This window comes from Protomyctophum parallelum (genome assembly GCF_964188405.1).
Source record: "Protomyctophum parallelum genome assembly, chromosome: 21".
Lineage (NCBI taxonomy): Eukaryota > Metazoa > Chordata > Actinopteri > Myctophiformes > Myctophidae > Protomyctophum > Protomyctophum parallelum.
In genome coordinates this window covers 23,742,483-23,763,846 of record NC_139713.1, presented here as the reverse complement: position 1 = coordinate 23,763,846, position 21,364 = coordinate 23,742,483, and the positions used below count along the sequence as shown (strand labels likewise).

The 21,364-nt window shown below is 41.8% G+C and overlaps 1 protein-coding gene and 1 long non-coding RNA gene across 5 annotated transcripts; both read right to left on the bottom strand.

Moving 5' to 3' along the window:
- Window positions 1-420: 420 nt before the first annotated feature.
- LOC310879528 (uncharacterized protein) lies at window positions 421-15,241 on the bottom strand. 4 transcript variants are annotated; one of them, XM_083794290.1, is made up of 4 exons: window positions 15,173-15,241; window positions 14,850-15,069; window positions 10,423-10,612; window positions 7,365-9,540 (listed from the first exon to the last, which is right to left on the bottom strand). In XM_083794290.1, exons 1-4 carry the CDS (start codon window positions 15,205-15,207, stop codon window positions 8,153-8,155), a joined length of 1,833 nt encoding a protein of 610 aa, XP_083650416.1. In that variant the 5' UTR covers window positions 15,208-15,241; the 3' UTR covers window positions 7,365-8,152. The 4 variants fall into 4 exon arrangements, with proteins under 4 accessions (XP_083650417.1, XP_083650415.1, XP_083650418.1 ...); XM_083794291.1 differs by lacking the exons at window positions 7,365-9,540; window positions 10,423-10,612 and adding exons at window positions 421-1,936; window positions 3,139-3,310 and having other exon boundaries at window positions 14,850-15,226; XM_083794289.1 differs by lacking the exons at window positions 7,365-9,540; window positions 10,423-10,612; window positions 14,850-15,069; window positions 15,173-15,241 and adding exons at window positions 421-1,936; window positions 3,139-3,310; window positions 4,671-5,114.
- A 366-nt stretch (window positions 15,242-15,607) lies between these two features.
- Window positions 15,608-20,098, bottom strand: LOC310879529. Its single transcript, XR_014571023.1, has 3 exons — window positions 18,548-20,098; window positions 17,941-18,130; window positions 15,608-17,072 (listed from the first exon to the last, which is right to left on the bottom strand). It is a non-coding gene; the product is annotated as an uncharacterized lncRNA (long non-coding RNA).
- Between the last annotated feature and the right edge of the window lie 1,266 nt (window positions 20,099-21,364).

Here is a 21,364-nt window from a genome sequence, read left to right as displayed (position 1 = left end):
GTAGCCGGTTAAATCACTGAAGCCCAATAATAAACAAATAGTTATGGATATCACAATTTTCGTTTTTAAAACTAGACAAAAGCTAATACAGCTTAATTTATATTCAGATAATGAAACTGTGTGAATTATTAAATACCCACATTATTAAAGGCTTAACGCTGTAGAGCACAGCCAATCACTGCAGACATAATGATGCACTTTCATTGTGTTTTTATAGGGTTCAGGACATGATTATTTTGTGAATTTTCCAAAATAATTTCCACTCACCATAACACAAGACATGACAAAAACAGGGTTTATTTTTTATTACTTTGTTAACAATCGCATAAAATAATAGATTTCAGCGAAGCTTTTCAATATTTATAACAGTGACAAAAGCACATTCATTATTGCCATCGTCCATCACATAATGACTTAGAACAACTGAAGTGATTGTGACATTACAGTTATAAAATATCTGTTGTGCAGAATTACAGCCTAATGAGATATTTTCCTTCATCTGATATTTATACTTCATCCGACTGTGGAGGGACGTGAACCTTTTGGTGTTTCTTCAATTCACCATACTGGTGATATTTCTTACCACAAATGGGACACAGATAGGGCCATTCTCCTGTATGAAGAAGCCTGTGACACCTCAGGGTCCTAGCCGCAGTGAACCGTCGACCGCAAATGTTGCAACCGTACAATTTCTCACCTGTGTGCGTCAAGCGGTGTTTTTTTAGATTGCTCGGGTTCCGAAACTGTTTGGAACACTGATCACAGCTGTAGGGTTTGTCCCCTGTGTGTACACTCATGTGAAATTTAAGTTTGGTCATGCTACAAAGAGTTTTTCCACACACGTTACAAACTGGCCGTAGGCGTTGCCCCGGCTTCTCTCCGGTGTGGACTCTCATATGGTTCTGAAGTGCACTCGCGTGAGCACATCTTTTACCACAAGTCTCACAAGCATAAGCCTTCTCCCCAGTGTGGGTAAGCATGTGATGCTTGAGAGCACTTTGATGACTACAACCTTTGCCACATACATCACATGTAAACAGCTTCTCTCCTGTGTGCTTGCTCAGGTGGCTTTGCAAGACACTTGAATCGCTGCAGCCCAGTCCTAGCTCATCGCAGCAATGCTGAAGATGCGTTACCCTGTGTGTGGACAAAGATGAGGAGGACAAAAAACGTTCACCACACACTTCACAAACATAATCTCTTTCTCCTGAATGGAGATTCTCGTGATCAGCCAGGCTTTGCCTACACTCAAAGGTCATGGGGCAGAGAGAACAGTGGAACGTCTTCTCCAACGCTGAACACTTGTGCCGCTGAAATTCAAATTTCCCTGGAAACTCAGCCTCACAAAATGTGCATGTCTGAGTTTTAGCCGAATTTATTTTCTGACTTTTGACTCTGTGCTGTTGCATATGTCTGTTAAATGTATGTTTATAGGCAAACCCTGTCCCACATTCAGAGCATCGGAACAGTTTTTCTCCAGTGTGTTTCTGCAAATGTCCGTCCAAGGCTCTCTGTGTTGCGAAACGCTTGTCACACTGAGAACACAAGAGGGGTTTAGAGTGAGTCAAAAAGTGTCTGTCGAGCCAACACTTTCGAGCAAAGGTTTTTTCACAAGAGGGACACTTTAGCTCTGTTTTCTCTTTGCTCTTTTCGGCGTTTGCAGTTAATTCTTGTCCGGTTAAGTCAGTGTCCATGACGTCATCCTTGTCACTCAATTCTGAGGCGGGTTCAACCTCATCAGTTGAAGGCTGTGAACCACTACCAGCTTCTTCTTGTGTTTCTTCAACCTGTGTGGCCTGAGGTTCCTGTTTAACAGTTGGAAGCTGTGAACCAGCGGGACTACCTTTTTTGCAGAGCCTCGGTTTCGCTGGCCGCTGATGGGACGCTTGTTTTAGGGCAGCAGCATCATCTTCTTGTGTGACATCAGGTCCCTCTCCTGTAAAAAAACAAAAAACAAATACAAAGAACATTTTGAACAAAATTAAGACCATATTGGAGATCCCTGATGTTCTCAACAGGCCTGAAAATTAAGGCCCGGCCCTACCTGGGTGCTCATCAAACCCTGTACGCTCAAGCCACTGCCCCCACTGTCACCCTTAAATCTCCATATTTGGAGCTGACCTGTTCTGACATTCCATATGTTGATCTGACCTCATGAAACCCTGTACACTCAAGACACGCTCCATATGTGACCAGTACAGAATTCATTCCATATGTTGATCTGACCGCCATGCAAAAGTGCCAGCGCTCGCCCAGCAGTTTGCTGTCACCCAGGCGGATGCATGCACACGACCTCGCCCTTTAGGGAGAGGTTGCTTCTCGCCCTCAGGCGTCTTACTGGTGTATTCTTTTGTATGGTTGCCTCAAATTGCCTGTACATGATCTGAAGTATACGTTAATAGAAGAGTTAAATGTGAATGAGATTTGGTGCAGTTTTAAGAAAAGTTGTCTGAGGAGGTTAGGTGGTGCAACCCTCAATTAATGAAATGGAGAGATAGCACACACTTAGTCCACAGTGTATGTCGCAGCCAGGCAATATCTGTATAGTTGCGCCAACTACTTCCGAGGCACACAGCCCAACACAGCAAGAGGAGGAGCAAAAAAAATATGTCGGGCGGGATGCGATCAAAAATCACAATTTACATCTGAATGTCGGGCGGATTGGACAAAAACAACAACTTTGGAGTATTTTTCTGAGAAAACATGCAGCAAAGAAACGACAATGAGTGGATCCTTATGGGGTTCACGCCCATTGATCCTCATGATAGGAAGAACGTAGGCGCTGTCTAGCAGCCTGGACAGCATGAAAGGTTAGTTTTGAGCTTCGGCTGCTTGGAATTGATATAAACCTTATAACCTGCCATATGGCGGGTATGGCGATCTGCGGGGTAAAATCTTAACCCGTCATCTGGCGGTTATGAAGCGGCTTGGCGTCGTGAGTTTTAATTGTGTAGACCTCTTGTAAATCAAGTATTGCAGATGTTTAACAAAGGTTTAACTCTCGAGTGTAAAATGAAACTAAATGGACCCACAAAGATCCATTTGGGGCTTTTTACTCTGGTCTTGCACTTTGTAAGTTGCTCTGAGTATCTGCTAAATACCTAAATTGTTCTACGGTTGTTAGCCTACAGTACTTACTATTTTCGGCTCCATCCATTGTTCCCGCTCTTTGCTTGACCATCTTTTTGACACCACCTCTTTTCTTTTGAGCAGGATGAGACACATCTTCGGACATGGATACTTTCAACAGCAGTGCCATTTTCTCCACCGCACCTTTGGTCCATTTTTCCAGCAGGGATGCAAATTGACTCTGTAAAGTTATTGTTAGAGGAGAGAACATTTTTGGCATACCGTACAAGTGTAAAAACGGTCATAGCCACTTGCCCAAAATGTGCTGATCTCATCACATTTGTGATGAGCCCAAGTAGTGTTTTTTGTGCAAAACTAAGGGCCGATTCATACTCCTATTTTAGAGCCGAATAAAAGTCGGTTCGGCTCTGTAGAGCCTACAATTTGACGTCATTTGAGGTTCGGGGGGGGGCGGGTACGGTCCTAAAGTCGGCTCTTCGGTGCTACTGAAAATTTCTGACGAGCCGAAATCATTTCGGCACTACAGCGCCGAAACAGCGGTAAAATAGGAGTATGAATCGTCCCTAATGCTTGGAATGGTTTCAGAATTCAGAAGCCCCTAGTTTGACATGCTGAAATTGTGTCATTTTTGACAGTCAGCAAGTGGATTCATGAATGTATACAGCTTCATCTCAATGAATTAGAATATTGTGTAAAAGTTCATTTTCTTCCGTAATATAATTAAAATAGTGAAACTTTCATATACTCTCAACTCATTGTGCATAAAGTGAAGTATTTCAAACCTTTTTTTGTTTTAATCTTGATTATTATGGCGTACAGCTCATGAAAATCTAAAAATCCTATCTCAATTAATTAGAATATTTTACATCAATGGGGCTAATTCATGGATGTGATCAGCCTGTGGGCCCGGCTTGGCACTGTTGATGTGTTGTGGTCTCTGATGTCATGGACACTGGGCTCACTTACTTCCTGGACTACATTGCCCTAGGACTACATGTTGCCTCAGACAGCCCTCCTCCTATCCACAAGGAGCAGTGCACTAAAGCATTATGGGAATTGTAGTCCAGGAAGTAAGTGAGCCCAGTGTCCATGACATCAGAGACACTGCACTGCTTATCTAAAATATCTAAAACCACACACATAAAGACCCCCAGGAAAGTGTTCTAAATATTCTAAACGTCATTAACATATTTATTTTAGCAAAAAAGGCTAAAAGGTGTCCCTTTAACATATTATTCAAAGATTATCATGTGTTTACCGCTCATGAGCAAATGGTCAAGTTGACAACAATGCTTGGAATTCAAATGAATTGTTGTACTTAAATACAATTACTGTGTGCAGACTGCCGAATCACAACAAAGTTGTCTCTCAAGACACTTTACAAATAATCAGACAAGCAGAGCCTTAGAGTAGACACTGATAGGCCATAGGGGACGAGGGGCCAGATGACAGAGATAAGATGGTAGCAGTCATTAGTATGGTTTTCAAATTGGGCAACTATAGACCCAGGGGCTTTGGGCGTTCCAGGGGTTTCGAATAATACTGAGAACACATCCCTCACGTCCCTCCCTGGCACAAACTCTTTTTAGATGAGAGTCTGCAGCTACCGTCATGGCTTGAAGATGTTGGGTTCCCTCTTGCAGAATCAATTTGTCCTTCTCTTCCTCGCTCTTGCGGCTCTCCCCATGCGTGTCGATGACTAAACATGATCTGTACGAGAAGGTCATGGTGGAACATTCGTCCAGGAGTCTCCTCATCTCCGCCACTGCTGCTTCTACCAGCGCCTCCATAACAGCACTCATCTGCCCCTGGAAAGTCTCGTGGCTAAACATGGTTTGTTTTAAGATTTAACGTTGCATTAATGTTAGTAAGTCATAAGATACTCAAATATACATAGCGGTGTGCTCGTCATAGGTAGGAATGACATAAATACAAATACGTCCAAAACTAAGGGATGGAAACCAGGCTACAAATTACAATATAGCTGTCAATGTCCTTTTATTACTCTATGGTTAATGTTGACAGTTGCAACTTCCTCACTCCACTGCGCCTGCGCCGCCCATGTTCTTCTTCACACATCGCATAAATGAGTACCAGGTGCATGCATTGCCGCCATCTACAGGAGTGATATGGTATTATATAGACCAACCATGGGAGAAAATAATGCAGGTAATATGCAGTGGTGGTCTGGTGGATATGCATATTGGTACAAATATACACTTCTATATAGCCAAAAACTGGAAATCATAATAAAAGAGGGAAAAGGGGGGAAAAGAGATACAGTGAAGGTAAAAAGCCAAAGGGGTGGGTGGGGGATTCAGATTTTACAGGGGCCAGTTTAGAATTGCAGACGGTTTTGAAGGAGTCAAGGGATTCCACCTCAATGACAGTTGGTAGGGCGTTCCACATTTTTGTGGCATAGGAGCTAAATTAATTTAGTCCCTTGTTCATGCCGAATCTGGGTTGCACACGGTTTGCTGAACTCCCTCTGCTGTTGTGGGTGTGGACATTAAGGAAGTATTTAGACAGGTAGGCCTACATGGGTATCTTGGTGCTGTATCAAATCTTATGGACCAGACCAATTGCAAGATGTGGATATGGCCAAATTTAGGCCAAAGAGTGTTTTTCATGCAAAACTAATGCTTGGAATGGATTCCAAAGCATGATGAAATTTGGAAATGTTTGCCTTATGTTGTCTATGGTGTGATATACAAAAATGGCCTCTCATTGTGTACCTTAATGACCAGGTGAATAGATAACTAGTATAAAAGGTAGGTGGCTAGCGCACATCCAGTTCTTGTCTGGTGCTGGACTAAGGTAAGTACAGTGAAGAGAGGAGAGTCCGCACACAGATTTGCTCCAAGGTGTTTGCTTTTTATTCAAAACACCATAATTAATACACAACGTTTCGGCCGTGAACGGCCTTCATCAGGTGATAATTATTACCATTATCACCTGATGAAGGCCGTTCACGGCCGAAACGTTGTGTATTAATTATGGTGTTTTGAATAAAAAGCAAACACCTTGGAGCAAATCTGTGTGCGGACTCTCCTCTCTTCACAGGTGAATAGATAAAACACAAATAAAAAGTCATGTCATGACATCACAGGTGAATGTCTATTCCTTGAGCTTTTGGGCCTGTGGCTCCCCGGCTATTAATTAGTTAAGATACATACAGATTGTAGCCTACAGGGCCCACTTCATAACAATGCCCAGTAGCCCACTCCTGTAGCCAGTCAAATCAATGAAGCCCAATACTATACAAATAATAGTTATGGTTTATCACAATTTTCATAGAATAAAATCCTGGGTTATCCTCTTCCTTTAAACTAGACAAAAGCTAATACAGCTGGAATAGTTCCATGTGCTTCCACCACTTTGTGGACATTTTGTATTCAGATAATGCATCTGTGAATTATTAAATACCCACATTAAAATAATTTATAACAAGTTACAACTTAAATTTACTTACTTAAACCTGCACACACTTCTCTTTTATTGATGTTACCTTTTTTTGTACTGTTTTGTATTGTGCAAATAAACTAAAAACGAAACTAAGCAAAGAAATCCTTGCACACAGATAATGATGCACTTTCGGACTTTCCCAGTTATTGTTATAGGGTTCAGGACATGATTCTTATGTGAACGTTCCAAAAATAAATTTCACTGCCCATAACACAACAAGGAGCCGGAAAAACAAAACGGAAACAACCAAAAACTAGTCAGACTTTTTAAGCCTTTTTGCATACAAATGACAAAACAGGGTTTCTTTCTTTTTTATGACTTTAATAATGACATTAAATAAAAGCTAATGAGCAAAATATAAGTTTTTCAACTTTTTCTTTTCCAATTCCTAATTGAGGTAAATCTAACTACATTAGTTCTATTGGAACACAGGTTATTTTTCCCATTTCCTGAAAAATAACATACAAAATCGCCAACAGTGATGTTATAGTGTATAGACTTAAGATCTATTATAAGTCAAAGGACCAGGTTATGTATTCACTTTGCTGCCTGTATTCATATGATCAAATCAAGCACTTGTGCTGAATTGTAAGGAGCCACTGTAACACAGGTTCTGGGTATTGTAATCATCAATGTTTGGACAAAAATCGGTATTCTTCCTTGTGAGTCATTAATTAGGTGTACCATTATATCATTGGCCACGTTTATATGCAGGCTGATCATTCCGAAAAAGTACTTCAGAATAAAATACTTCGGAAGTAATGTTTTTTGCTGCGAGTTTCCATGGGAAATGGTCATTCCGAATGAGTGTTTATATGGAGATGTGATATAAGACATGATGCATGTTAATTCACGTGAATTTACGACATCTTCATTCATTGTGACTGTCTCAACAATACAAAACATTACAGACGAAAGACGATACTTTGAAATCCAATCATTTCATTCCGCAGTAGTTTTGAGGCTGCTGGTTGGATAGGGGCGGGCATATATGTTTACCGTCTTTTTTCCCCACCCTCTGCGTTTTTATTTGTACTTTATTATCTACAGCACGGCCAGGGCACGCAACACACTGATTATTATTGTATCGGGTCGCTCGTTATTTTTGAGAGAGAGCGAGAGAGAACACACACACACACAGATCAGGGGGATCATCTGCTGCTGCTCCACGTTTTTTTGTGTGGATTTCGGATCTGCAAAATGCATGAAATAACACGCGCTCTATGTGCAAACTCCTCGGCGCACCTTGGATATGAGCGCCTTGGAGTTGGAGCGCCTTGGAAATAAAGACCAGAATGAATTTACATCCAAAGCAGTGTATACATGAGTCCAATTTTCTTTCAATCGCATTGAACATCGGAATAATCCGGCCAGTGACATCGGAATGGTTTTTAAATCGCATCGAGGATTTTCATTCGGATTTAAGTTTTTGTAGGTGTTTACATGACAACGTTTAATAGGATTTAACTCCTATTCGGAATGAAAAGGGGATTTAACTGTCCATTTAAACGTAGCCAATGACAGATCTTATTTTGATGACTCTGTTGTGAGGATTTACAGCCTAATGAGTTACATTTATAGGATATACTTCGTCTGACTATGGAAGGACGTGAACCTTTTGGTGATTCTCGAATTCACGAAGCTGGTAACATTTCTTACCACAAATGGGACACATGTACGGTAGTTCTCCTGTGTGGAGAAGCATGTGAGACCTCAGGCTGTGAGCCGTAGTTAACCTTCGACCGCAAATGTTGCAACCGTACAATTTCTCACCTGTGTGCGTCAAGCGGTGTTTTTTTAGATTGCTCGGGTTCCGAAACTGTTTGGAACACTGATCACAGCTGTACGGTTTGTCCCCCGTGTGTGTTCTCATGTGGTATTTAAGGTTGGTCATGCTACCGAGAGTTTTTCCACACACTTTACAAACCGGCCGTAGGCGTTGCCCCGGCTTCTCTCCGGTGTGGACTCTCATGTGGTTCTGAAGTGCACTCGCGTGAGCACATCTTTTACCACAAGTGTCACAAACACAAGGCTTCTCCCCAGTGTGGGTAAGCATGTGGTGCTTGAGAGCACTTTGATGACTACAGCCCTTGCCACATACATCACAACTAAACAGCTTTTTTCCTGTGCGCTTGCTCAGCTGCGGAAGATGAGTTACCCTGTGTGTGGACAACGATGAGGAGGAGAAGAAACATTCGCCACACATTTCACAAACATAATCTCTTTCTCCTGAATGGAGATTCTCGTGATCAGCCAGGCTTTGCCTACACTCAAAGGTCATGGGGCAGAGAGAACAGTGGAATGTCTTCTCCAACGCGGAACACTTATGCCGCTGAAATTCAAATTTCCCTGGAAACTCACCCTCACAAAATGTGCATGTATGTCGAGAGCACGATTTCAATTTCTTGACTCTGTGCTGTTGCATGTGTCTGTTAAATGTATGTTTATAGGCAAAGCCCGTCCCACATTCAGAGCATCGGAACAGTTTTTCTCCGGTGTGTTTCCGCAAATGTCCGTCCAAGGCTCTCTGTGTTGCGAAACGCTTGCCACACTGAGAACACAACTGGGGTTTAGAGTGATTCAAAAAGTGTCTGTCGAGCCAACACTTTCGAGCAAAGGTTTTTTCACAAGAGGGACACTTTAGCTCTGTTTTCTTCCTGCTCTTTTCGGCGTTTCCAGTTAATTCTTGGCTGGTGATGTCAGTGTCCACGACGTCCTCCTCGTCACTCACTTCTGGTGTGTCTTCTACCTGTGTGGCCTGATTCGCTTCATGTTTATCAGTTGAAAGCTGTGAACCACTATCAACTTCTCCTTGTGTTTCTTCTACCTGTGTGGCCTGATGTTCCCGTCTATCAGTTGAAGGTTGGGCACCAGCAGCAGCATCTTCTTGTATATGTCCCTGCTCAGGCCACACAGGTATTATATATACAAAATGTCGAGGCTGAGAATCATCACCTTCTTCTTGTGTGGCATCAGGTCCCTCACCTGTAAAATAAATACACAAATAAATAAAAAATACAAAGTATGTCTGTACAAAATGTTTAAGCACACTAACTGCACTTTTTTAGTTTTCCAACTCCAACAAGAGCCTTTGACAAGTGATCTCGTAAAGAAACGACAACAAAATGTATCTCTCTTAAAGTGAATACAATGTTACCCTACAGCATGTTTACTCGCTAGTTATGTTGCACTATTTTATTGTATTAACAATTTGCCCTGTTGGTTAACTAGGTGCCTTTTACTCTGATCTTGCCCTTGTAAATCACTCTAGGAGTATCAGCTGAATACCTAAATTGTTCTAGGGTGGTTAGGCTACAGTACAAATGTAGAAGAACGCTCGCCGCAAAACACGCTTGCCCCGGGTCAAATCCGGCCACCAGGTATTCCTAAACGTAACCTCAGTGAATCTATGCCTAAACCTAACCTTAATCCTAAATTTAACCTCAGTAAAACTATGCCTAACGCTAATCTTATTGCTAACCTTAACCTCAGTAAAACTATGCCTAACCCTAATCTTATTACTAACCTTAACCTCAGTAAAACTATGCCTAACCCTAATCTTATTGCTAACATTAACTTCAGTAAAACTATGCCTAACCCTAATCTTATTGCTAACATTAACTTCAGTAAAACTATGCCTAACCCTAATCTTATTGCTAACCTTAACCTCAGTAAAACTATGCCTAACCCTAATCTTATTGCTAACCTTAACCTCAGTAAAACTATGCCTAACCCTAATCTTATTACTAACCTTAACCTCAGTAAAACTATGCCTAACCCTAATCTTATTGCTAACATTAACTTCAGTAAAACAAATGGGGACTAGTGTGTTTTGGAGCGAGCCTTCCGCATAACTGCAGTACTTACGTTTTTTGTCTCCAGCCATTGTTCCCGCTCTTTGCTTGACCATCTTTCTTGAGGTCTTGGATTTGACACGACCCCTTTTCTTTGGAGCAGAACATGGATGGACATCTTTGGACATGGACACTTTTAACAGCAATGCCATTTTCTCCACCGCGCCTTTGGTCCACTTTTCCATAAGGGATGCAAATTCACTCTGTAAAGTTGTTAGAAAAAAAAATAGTAACATTTTATGACACTTCTCTGCATGCCAAATTAGTACAATGAATGGCAATAATAAAAAATAATGTAACTTGAGAAAGCCCGGAGGTTGGTTGAAATAAAAAAGACGGGGAGCAGAATTATATTGTGTGCGGACAATCCACTTTTTTCTTCAGTTGATCACTTTTTGGGTCCAGTACCGTATTTTAAAAACTGAGATGTGCATATCGTTTTCCTTCTTTACATAATAAAAATAATCCCATACCAATACCTACAAGCAATTATATCTGCTCTTCAGTTTGAACATGCTCAATTTAACAAGAAGCATGGACAGAAAGTATTCAACCTCAGAAGTACTTAGTACTTAGTACTACAAGTAATAGCTGCTCAGTGCTCAGTCAAACTTGTACTTGAGTTTTAGTACTGGAGTACTTGCTTTAAAAAATAAAAAAAGTAATCAATAGTACTACAAATTACAAAGTGCATTTTCTTTTTAACAAAGTATTCAAAGTATTGCATTTTGAAATTGGCCTTCCTAGAAAATGTAAAGGGGTTAAAATAAAGTTCAATATTTGTCATTGAAATATAGTGGCGTCAAAGTAGCTAAAAAACAAACACTCAAGTGAGGCGGCCGGCGTATCGGTTTGTAATTAAATCAGATTCACTTGAAATGGCGTCAGCCGTCGCCGTAGAAACGAGCAGATGAATGCGTAGCTGTCCTCGCAAATGCCACTTTTTTCTGTCACAATGCCAAAACATACCCAATCCGATCCTTGGGCAGACGGACACTCACATTGCGTTGTGGATGTGGACCTTAACCGTAGCCTATGTTTTGTTGTTGTTATTAAACAGGAAGACAACCCCGTCTTCCTGTGACTGTCTATCTCCAACAACACATAGCCTACGCTTTAGAAATGCAACTATCACCATTGGAGTATCAGTATAGTATGCAGATCATGTAATGCGTAAAAATAAACACATCGATGAATGAATGAATAAATAAACGTCTGTTTCTGACGTGATTCGAACCCCTCCCTTTGTCAGCATAAAGTTTACTAGACATGGAGAGTACTCCAGTACGCCATTCCTAGCGACGACATAGTGCAATCATAATCAAATCATAGAGTATAAAACCGTGCAGCCATGAAAACCAAATGAACATGGGACCTAGATTAAGTTGATCTCATTCACCACAGGCACATTTATTTCCAACACGACTGTTTAATATAGATTGGTTGCCAAGTCATCTCCAACCATAATTATCATCACCTAAATTCACCATTATAGTCTAGGCTACTCAGAAATAGTAAATATGACACGATAGGTTAGATTTGTTTTCAAATGAGACTAAATAATAAAATATGCATGGCAAAGTGTCTGAAAAGCTATTGTGAACTTAATGATTGAATATTGACCAAATTATTGAAGCTACATTTGTTCTTTGATTTATATTATATTTGTAGGCCTATTACAAATCAGGCACTAAAGTGTCAATTCACATCTGCATGACTGCACTGCACATCAAGCCAATTCATGATACACACGACAACGTTCCATCACCAACACAGCACAGGATCGTTATTATTGCCTATCCTATAATGTTTTGAGTTTTTATAAACATTTACCCTACACAAACAGTCCATAGGCCTATAGACTTTGGCTGGGATGGGACAACACTTGGCTGGCCTATGATGTAATTTCGGAAAGCCTCAGTCATTCAGTGGTGAATGACATCCTTTGTTAATCTAGGTCTGTTGGCTGTTGTTTTAAGTTGTGATAACTGGATTTGTACCGAGTTATTTATTTTGTTCAGAGATGGAGTGCACATAATGGCACACCCAGGGATATGCTTAAGTTCAGACTGGTGTGCACCTGCTGACATTGGGAGGAGTTTGAATCCTGTGAGATGCTGACAGTTATTTATTTAGTCATCCATTGATGCGTTTATTTTGACGCTTTAAATGGGCTGAACATTGTGTGTGACACAGCACCATTAGCTTTGATGATTTGGAGCACATTGACTGGCCAAGTCACGTCGCAGTGTAATGTCGCTTTTGGCGTATTTAGGTTTGGCATATTTATTTAGGTCATGTTATAAACAAATTGTTAATTTAACCTATCATGCATATAACAAAATACACACATAAATGGATGCACCTGGGACGTATCCTCAGTGATGTATCCCAAGGTCATCGGGGTTTCGGGTCTCGCAACATCATACCCCTCACTCAGGTGACCCAGCCGGGAGTGATCAAGTCCCGACTTACGTCCCAGTAGCTACCCTCGATAAGTCCCATTAGGGAGAAACCAGGGCCACACAATCCGTTCCTCCTGAACTATTCTGCCGGGACTGGGAGGTACCATTCTGGCACATGGAAGGACTAGGCTCTGTGGGTTCACTGGGTTGACACCAGTCCGGGCCCCTCCTACGTCTCACCAGGTCCACTCCTGCTCTCACCAGGTCAGGCCCTGTGCGTTGCACCAGACTCCCAGCACCAGGCACTTTATTCAGGAATGGTGGATTCTCAAGCCGGTTTCTCAAACGGTTCCGCAGGCTCCACCTTGCCCTTGGTGGTGCCGCAGACTCCGCTTGAGGCTTGCATGGCCCTCCTAAAGGCCTCACCGTGGGTTTGTTGGGCTTCTTCCTCACGGAAGACACAGGCTGGGGCGCTAACCCATACTGCTCCCGGGTGCCGTCTAATTTCCGGCTGCCACCCGTCTCTCCGGTGGTCACCAGACTATTCCTGGTTGTCACTTAGTCTATTCCTATGAGTCACTATAAATAGAAGAACTATAACAAAATACACACATAAATGGATGCACCTGGATGCATCATATTTACTATTTATATGTGGCCTGTATAACATAATGACCATAAGGTGAACGTATAGGTGATGGTGAGAGATGTTAGAAACAAATCTGTTTTAAACGGCGCCGTTTTGGAAATCGGTGTGATGAATGAGATTTCAAGTTAATCTAGTTCCCATGTCCGTTTTGAGTTGTGATGGCTTATTTTATAACCTATGATTTGATTATGATTACAAAATGTTATTGCTAGAATGGCTCACTGTAGTAGGCTACGCTACATGACTGGGGAACTTTATGCTGACAAACGTAGGACAAATTTCGAACCCGGTCAGAAACAAACGTTCATTAGAACGAAAATACATTGCATGGATGCAACTGGGACGTATCCTCAGTGATGTATCCCAAGGTCATCGCGAACATCATACCCCTCACTCAGGTGACCCAGCCGGGGTGATCAAGTCCTGACTTACGTCCCAGTAGCTACCCTCGATCAGATCAGACCCACTAGACTTGGGAAAAACAGGGCCACACAATCCGTTGGAACCAATCCGGAACTACTATGCCGGGACTGAGAGAATTCTGGCATGCGGATGGACTAGGGCGGGCTCTGTGGGTTGCCTCCTGTCCGGCCCCTCCTACGTCTCACCAGGTCCACTCCTGCTCTCACCAGGAGTACAGCGAGGACCTGTGCGTTGCACCAGACACTTCATTCATGAGTGGTGGATTCTTGAGCCGCAATGGTTCTGCAGGCTCCACCTGGGCAACGATTGCACTGCAGGCAGCACTGCAGCAGGCTCCACTTGCGGGTCGAATGGCCCCCCTAAAGGCCTCATCGAAGGTTTTTGGCTTCCTCCTCATTTATTTACGGTATACAATTATTATTTCACCGATGCGTGTATATTGACGCATTACATGGGCTGCAAAGTTAATGTATGCGACACATATAAAACGAATTGTTGTACCTAGACAGTCACAGGAAGAAGGAGCGTCTTCCTGTTTCTCAACAACAATCGGAGTGTCCGTCCGTCCGTCTCAGCGACGCTTCTTAATCCAAATGAGAATCAGATCGGTATGTTTTGTTTAAATTGGCATTGACGAGGACAGACTAGAGTACGCCGTGTAACATCTGCAGTTACTAGGACGACGGAGACGCGAAGTACAAGCAGATCAGAAATGCAATTTGGATCAATGGCTGAGTGTCATGTCAATGAAGTGTATTGTAACTCTAGATTCAACCCATTATTTAAAAAGAAATCTGGTGTAACTGTTGCAAATTGCATTCTACTATCTGTTAATACATTCCCCAATCAAAAAGACTCTCGTGACTGCTTTAAAGACCAAATGGATTTTCAATCAAATACAGTTACCATGGCAAATAAGTGGTCGTTTTTGTGAATGTCTTTTCTTTACTTCTATGAACTGACCGTCATGGCTTGAAGCTGTTTCGTTCCCTCTTGCAGAGTCATGTTGTCCTTCTCCTCTCCCTCGCTCTTCTCACGCGTGTCGAGGACTAAACATGATCTGTGCATCATCATGGAGAAGGTCATGGTGGAACATTTGTCCAGGAGTCTCCTCATCTCCGCCACTGCTGCTTCTACCAGCGCCTCCATAACAGCACTCATCTGCCTCTCGAAAGTCTCGTGGCTAAACATGGTTTGTTTTAAGATTTAACGTTGCATTAATGTTAGTAAATCATACAAGAGACTGAAATATGCATAGCGTTGTGTTCGTCCTAGGTAGGAATGACATAAATACGTCAAAAACTAAGAAACTGGAAACCATGAACCAGAAACATTCCCTACTTGCGTTACTCAGAGTTGCAACTTCCTCACTACACTGCGCCTGCGCCGCCCATCTTCTTCACACGTCGCATAATAAAGGAAGACCAAATGAGTACCAGGTGCATTGCTGCCATCTACAGGAGTGATATGGTATTATAGCCCAACCATGGGAATCGAATAGCCATACTGGGTTGTGCACTGAATTGTGCATTCAGTGTGAATTATTAAATACCCACATTATTAAAATATTTTTTAACTTGACTTATAACAGCTGTATAGTTTTGCGTACAAATGACAACAGGGTTTTTTTCTTTCTTTTTTATTACTTAAATAATCACATTAAATTAAAGCTAACTATACATTTTTCAACCTTTTTTTTCTTTTCCAATTCCTACTTTTGATGTAAATCATAACTAGTTCTATTGGAACACAGGTAATTTTTCCATTTCCTGAAAAATAACGGTTTTGGACATACAAGATTGCCAACAGTATAAACTAGATCTATCATAAGTCAAACGGAGCAAGTTACATTAATATGCTATACTTCGTCTGACTATGGAAGGACGTGAACCTTTTGGTGATTCTCAAATTCACGAAGCTGGTAACATTTCTTACCACAAATGGGACACAGGTACGGCAGTTCTCCTGTGTGGAGAAGCATGTGAGACCTCAGGCTTTGAGCCGTAGTTAACCTTCGTCCGCAAATGTTGCAACCGTACAATTTCTCACCTGTGTGTGTCAAGCGGTGTATTTTGAGACTTTGAGGGTGGCTAAACTGTTTGGCACACTGATCACAGCTGTAGGGTTTGTCCCCCGTGTGTGTTCTCATGTGGTATTTAAGGCTGGTCATGCTACAGAGAGTTTTTCCACACACTTTACAAACCGGCCGTAGGCGTTGCCCCGGCTTCTCACCCGTGTGTATTCTCATGTGGTTCTGAAGTGCACTCGCGTGAGCACATCTTTTACCACAAGTGTCACAAACACAAGGCCTCTCCCTAGTGTGGGAGAGCATGTGGCGCTTGAGAGCACTTTGATGACTACAGCCCTTGCCACATACATCACAACTAAACTGAATTTTTCCTGTGTGCTTGCTCAGGTGATCCTGCGGAAGATGAGTTACCCTGTGTGTGGACAACGATGAGGAGGAGAAGAAACATTCACCACACATTTCACAAACATAATCTCTTTCTCCTGAATGGAGATTCTCGTGATCAGCCAGGCTTTGCCTACACTCAAAGGTCATGGAGCAGAGAGAACAGTGGAATGTCTTCTCCAACGCGGAACACTTATGCCGCTGAAATTCTAATTTCCCTGAAAACTCAGCCTCACAAAATGTGCATGTATGTCGAGAGCACAATTTCAATTTCTTGACTCTGTGCTGTTGCATGTGTCTGTTAAATGTAAATTTATAGGCAAAGCCCGTCCCACATTCAGAGCATCTGAACGGTTTTTCTCCGGTGTGTTTCCGCAAATGTCCGTCCAAGTGTCTCTGTGTTGCAAAACGCTTGCCACACTGAGAACACAAGAGGGGTTTGGAGTGAATCAAAAAGTGTCTGTCGAGCCAACACTTTCGAGCAAACGTTTTTTCACAACAGGGACACTTTAGCTCTGTTTTCTTCCTGCTCTTTTCGGCGTTTCCAGTTATTTCTTGGCTGGTGATGTCAGTGTCCACGACGTCCTCGTCACTCACTTCTGGTGTGTCTTCTACCTGTGTGGCCTGATGTTCCCGTCTATCAGTTGAAGGTTGGGCACCAGCAGCAGCATCTTCTTGTATATGTCCCTGCTCAGGCCACACAGGTATTATATATACAAAATGTCGAGGCTGAGAATCATCACCTTCTTCTTGTGTGGCATCAGGTCCCTCACCTGTAAAATAAATACACAAATAAATATATATAATATATATATATACATATACAAAGTATGTCTGTTCAAAATGTTTAAGCACACTAACTGCACTTTTCTAGTTTTAATTTATTTCCAATTCTAACTGCGTTTTCTTTCCCTTCCAACAAGAGCCTTTGACAAGTGATCTTGTAAAAAAACCCAACCATGTGTATCTCTCTTAACCCATTCTGACCTGAGATCAGATTCTATAAACGTCTTCTACATCCTGACAGTTTTCTGATAAAGCTATGTTTCTATGTCAGTCGTTCTTCGATTTTTCAAAAATAGCAGACCTACAAGCTCTTATCGCGCCACTCGGTGGCGCGATATGAGCTTGTAGATCTGCTATTTTTCAATAGCTAAAGCATAGCATGATGCCGACACCAAAATGGGTGCCCGGTCAGAATGGGTTAAAGTGAACACAATGTTACCCTACACTACACCATTGTTTGATGTTTACTCGCTAGTTACAGTATGTTTCACTATTTTATTTTATTAACAATTTGCCCTGTTGGTTAACTAGGTGCCTTTTACTCTGATCTTGCCCTTTGTAAGTCCCTCTGAGTATCTGCTGAATACCTAAATTGTTCTAGGGTTGTTAGCCTACAGTAGAAATATAGAAGAACGCTCGCCACAAAACACGCTTGCCCCGGGTCAAATCCGGCCACCAGGTATTCCTGAACTTAACCTCAGTGAAACTATGCCTAAACCTAACCTAATTCCAAAATCAAACCCCAGTGAGTAAAACGATGCCTAACCCTAATCTTATTCCTAACCTTAACCTCAGTAAAACAAATGGAGACGAGTGTGTTTTGGGGCGAGCCTTCCGAATACCTGCAGTACTTACGTTTTTTGTCTCCAGCCATTGTTCCCGCTCTTTGCTTGACCATCTTTCTTGAGGTCTTGGATTTGACACGACCTCTTTTCTTTGGAGCAGGACATGGATGGACATCTTCGGACATTGACACTTTCAGCAGCAGTGCTATTTTTTCCACCGCACCTTTGGTCCACGTTTCCATGAGGGATGCAAATTCACTCTGTAAAGTTATTGTTAGAAAAAAAGAATTGTGACCAGATTAGTACAATCAATGGCCATAATAAAAATAATCCCATACAAATACCTACAACTACAAGCAATTATATCTGCTCTTCAGTCCTGTGGTTGAACATCCTCAAGTTAACAAGAAGCATGGACAGAAAGTATTCACCCTCAGAAGTACTTGCTTAAAATTACAACGTGCATTTTCTTTTTAACAAAGTACATTCAAATATTACGTTTTCCAAAAAAATATCCTAGTGTCGCAAATTTCATTCTACAATCTGTTAATACATTCCCCAAGCTAAATAAAATACAATTCGAGAACGACTACATTAGAGACAAAATGGCTTTTCAATCAAATAGTTAGCCTACCATGAAAAATAAGTGGTCGTTTTTGTTAATGTAATTTTTGTACCGTCATGGCTTGAAGCTGTTTCGTTCCCTCTTGCAGAGTCATGTTGTCCTTCTCCTCCCCCTCGCTCTTCTCACGCGTGTCGAGGACTAAACATGATCTGTGCATCATCATGGAGAAGGTCATGGTGGAACATTTGTCCAGGAGTCTCCTCATCTCCGCCACTGCTGCTTCTACCAGCGCCTCCATAACAGCACTCATCTGCCTCTGGAAAGTCTCGTGGCTAAACATGGTTTGTTTTTAGATTTAACGTTGCATTAAATCATACAAGAGACTCAAATATACATAGCCTTGTGTTCGTCATAGGTAGGAATGACATAAATAAGTCAAAAACTAATGTGTTAAAGTTGTTGTTGACTGGGTTATGTTGTTACTCCGGTATGAGTACTCCACTCACTGCGCCTGCGCCGGCCATGTTCTTCTTCACACATCGCACAAAGGAAGACCAAATGAGTACCAGGTGAATTGCTGCCATCTACAGGAGTGATATGGTATTATAGCCCATCCATATGGGAATAGAATATAATGCAGGTAATATGCAGTGGTGGAAAAAAGTACTCAAATGTTTTAACAAGAGGCGAAAAAGATAATATCTAATCATATATTGACATGTTATTAAAGATCCATAACTTATTGCATATATTATAGACATCATGCTATATTCTAAGGTAATTAATGTGTGTATTATAGGGACACAATACAAAAAAACCTTCTTATGTTTTATATATGAATAGGAATTTTATGAAACATGGACTAATATTATTTGAGTAGTACAAGTTACCTGATTTATAACATTGTATAGCAATCACAAATGCAAACAGATGCAACACAAACTCTGAGTTACATTAATGTATTGTTTAACTCTGAATATGTACAACCTTTGTGCCTAGATTTGAGTTATCATACCGAATAGTTCCTTAGTAAGCATGCACCAGCAGTGCTTTCAGGGGCACCTGGCCCTGTTTATTGTAAAAGCACTGTGCTTTTGCAGACGAGACAGAAAAAGCAAGTAATGAATAATAATGATAATAATTCAGAGTGTTACAAATCATACCAGTCTAAGAGGTGTGTGCTCTAAGAAGTGTTGACATTGGACAATGGGGAGAAGTGAAAAATAAATAAATGAATTCATAATGTAAATAACAGACTATTATTTATGCAATCAGATGCACATGGTATTCATGGTTAACCAAAGTAGTCGCACAGCGCACACTAGTAGTTTCAATTCAGTGTCAACGTCGTATTTTATTAGTTGAACGAGAGAGAATGAAAACAGAGCCAACATTTCGGCGGGCAGTCACGCTGCCTTCCTCGGGGTATTACAAACGGTGAACGTAACGTGTCGACAGTTCTCCTGTGCCTGCTGAGCTGAGCCAGTGTGTTGACAGAACTGTAATCAGCTCAGAAGGCACAGGAGGCAGGCCAGCTTGGAATCATGTGGGTGCTGCTGCTGTTGCTGCTGCCGTCTATGGTCAGGGGTCATCGCCATGCTGGCTTGTAGTGGACATTCTTGTCAAAATGCAGTTTTTGGACATGGACATACAAAATGAGTAGACAAACACATCGCCCCTTTTTCACCGGGGTTGAACCGGTTCAGTTCCTTTTGTCCTGCCTAATATTGAACCAGTTCAGAGTGTTTCCGCTGAAAATGAATTGGTTCAGAATCTAGAACGGAACGGTGGAAAAGGGGCCATAAAGAGCTAGCCTTAATTTAGGCCTACTATCCTTTCATTTTTCGATTCCTACATTTAGTTTGTCATGATGATTCGTACATCATCATGACATAAAATAGACACTATGCCTATTTGCTCAGACACTATGACGTAAAATTCTCCATTCATTGTCAATGGGAATTTAATGTTTGTGTATGACAAAAAATAGATATTAAGCCGATTTGCTCAGACACTGACGTAAAATTCTCCATTCATTGTCAATGGGAATGTAATGTTTGTGTAGGACGTAAATCTACACTAATATATAGCTGAATATAGGAGGGGCTAGCACCCCTCAAAAATCACACCCGTGTGAAGTGAGGGGCGCTCATTCCGGCCAATCACTTTTCCGTCTTCACTTTTTATCTTCAGCCAATCGCTATGGGGTGCTCAGCCAATCAAATCATCGCTATGGGTTACACACAAACAGACAAAGCTGGGCATACAACACCGCTGGCTACAATTAGTTATACTGATCAGTGTCCCTTTAGGCTGCTCAACAATGTGACCCGAATGCGGCCACACACGTCGGCATGTCCATCTGCTCTGTCTTCTCCACTCTCTAAATGAGTTTGGACTTGACTACTTGTACTTGACTGTGTCCCTGTGTGGGTGGAACTCCAGGAGAGCCACAGTCCACAGAGGTGGCTGGTGGCATCGTCTTGCTACACTAGCAGCGTCTGAACAGGGACACTGCGTTAGTCAAGTAGATGTCCAAACACATTTATTGTCGAGAAAGACCAGATGGACTGTCATGACAGGCTCTGTCAGAATGTGTGTGGGGTTTTCCTGTGTTCATCGATCAATGTATAACAGGTGTGCAGTCACACCCAGTTCTGAGAGTCCAAAGTAGTTTGGACTTAGGCCATGCAGGTCAGGTCAGGTGTGACTACTAAAGTCAGCCATCACCCACACTACATATATACTACTATAATATTGTATTGCTTAAATTATGCCCAAGCTGTCTGGAACCAGCCTGAGCCTGTTATGTTAAATTCCTTATATATAAACCTTTTGCCCTGTCACCCTGTGAACCAAAGTTGTGGAGTGAAATGCCTTGAATTCGAAATAACTTCTATGATCCCTGATCAGATTTGCCTTCATCTCT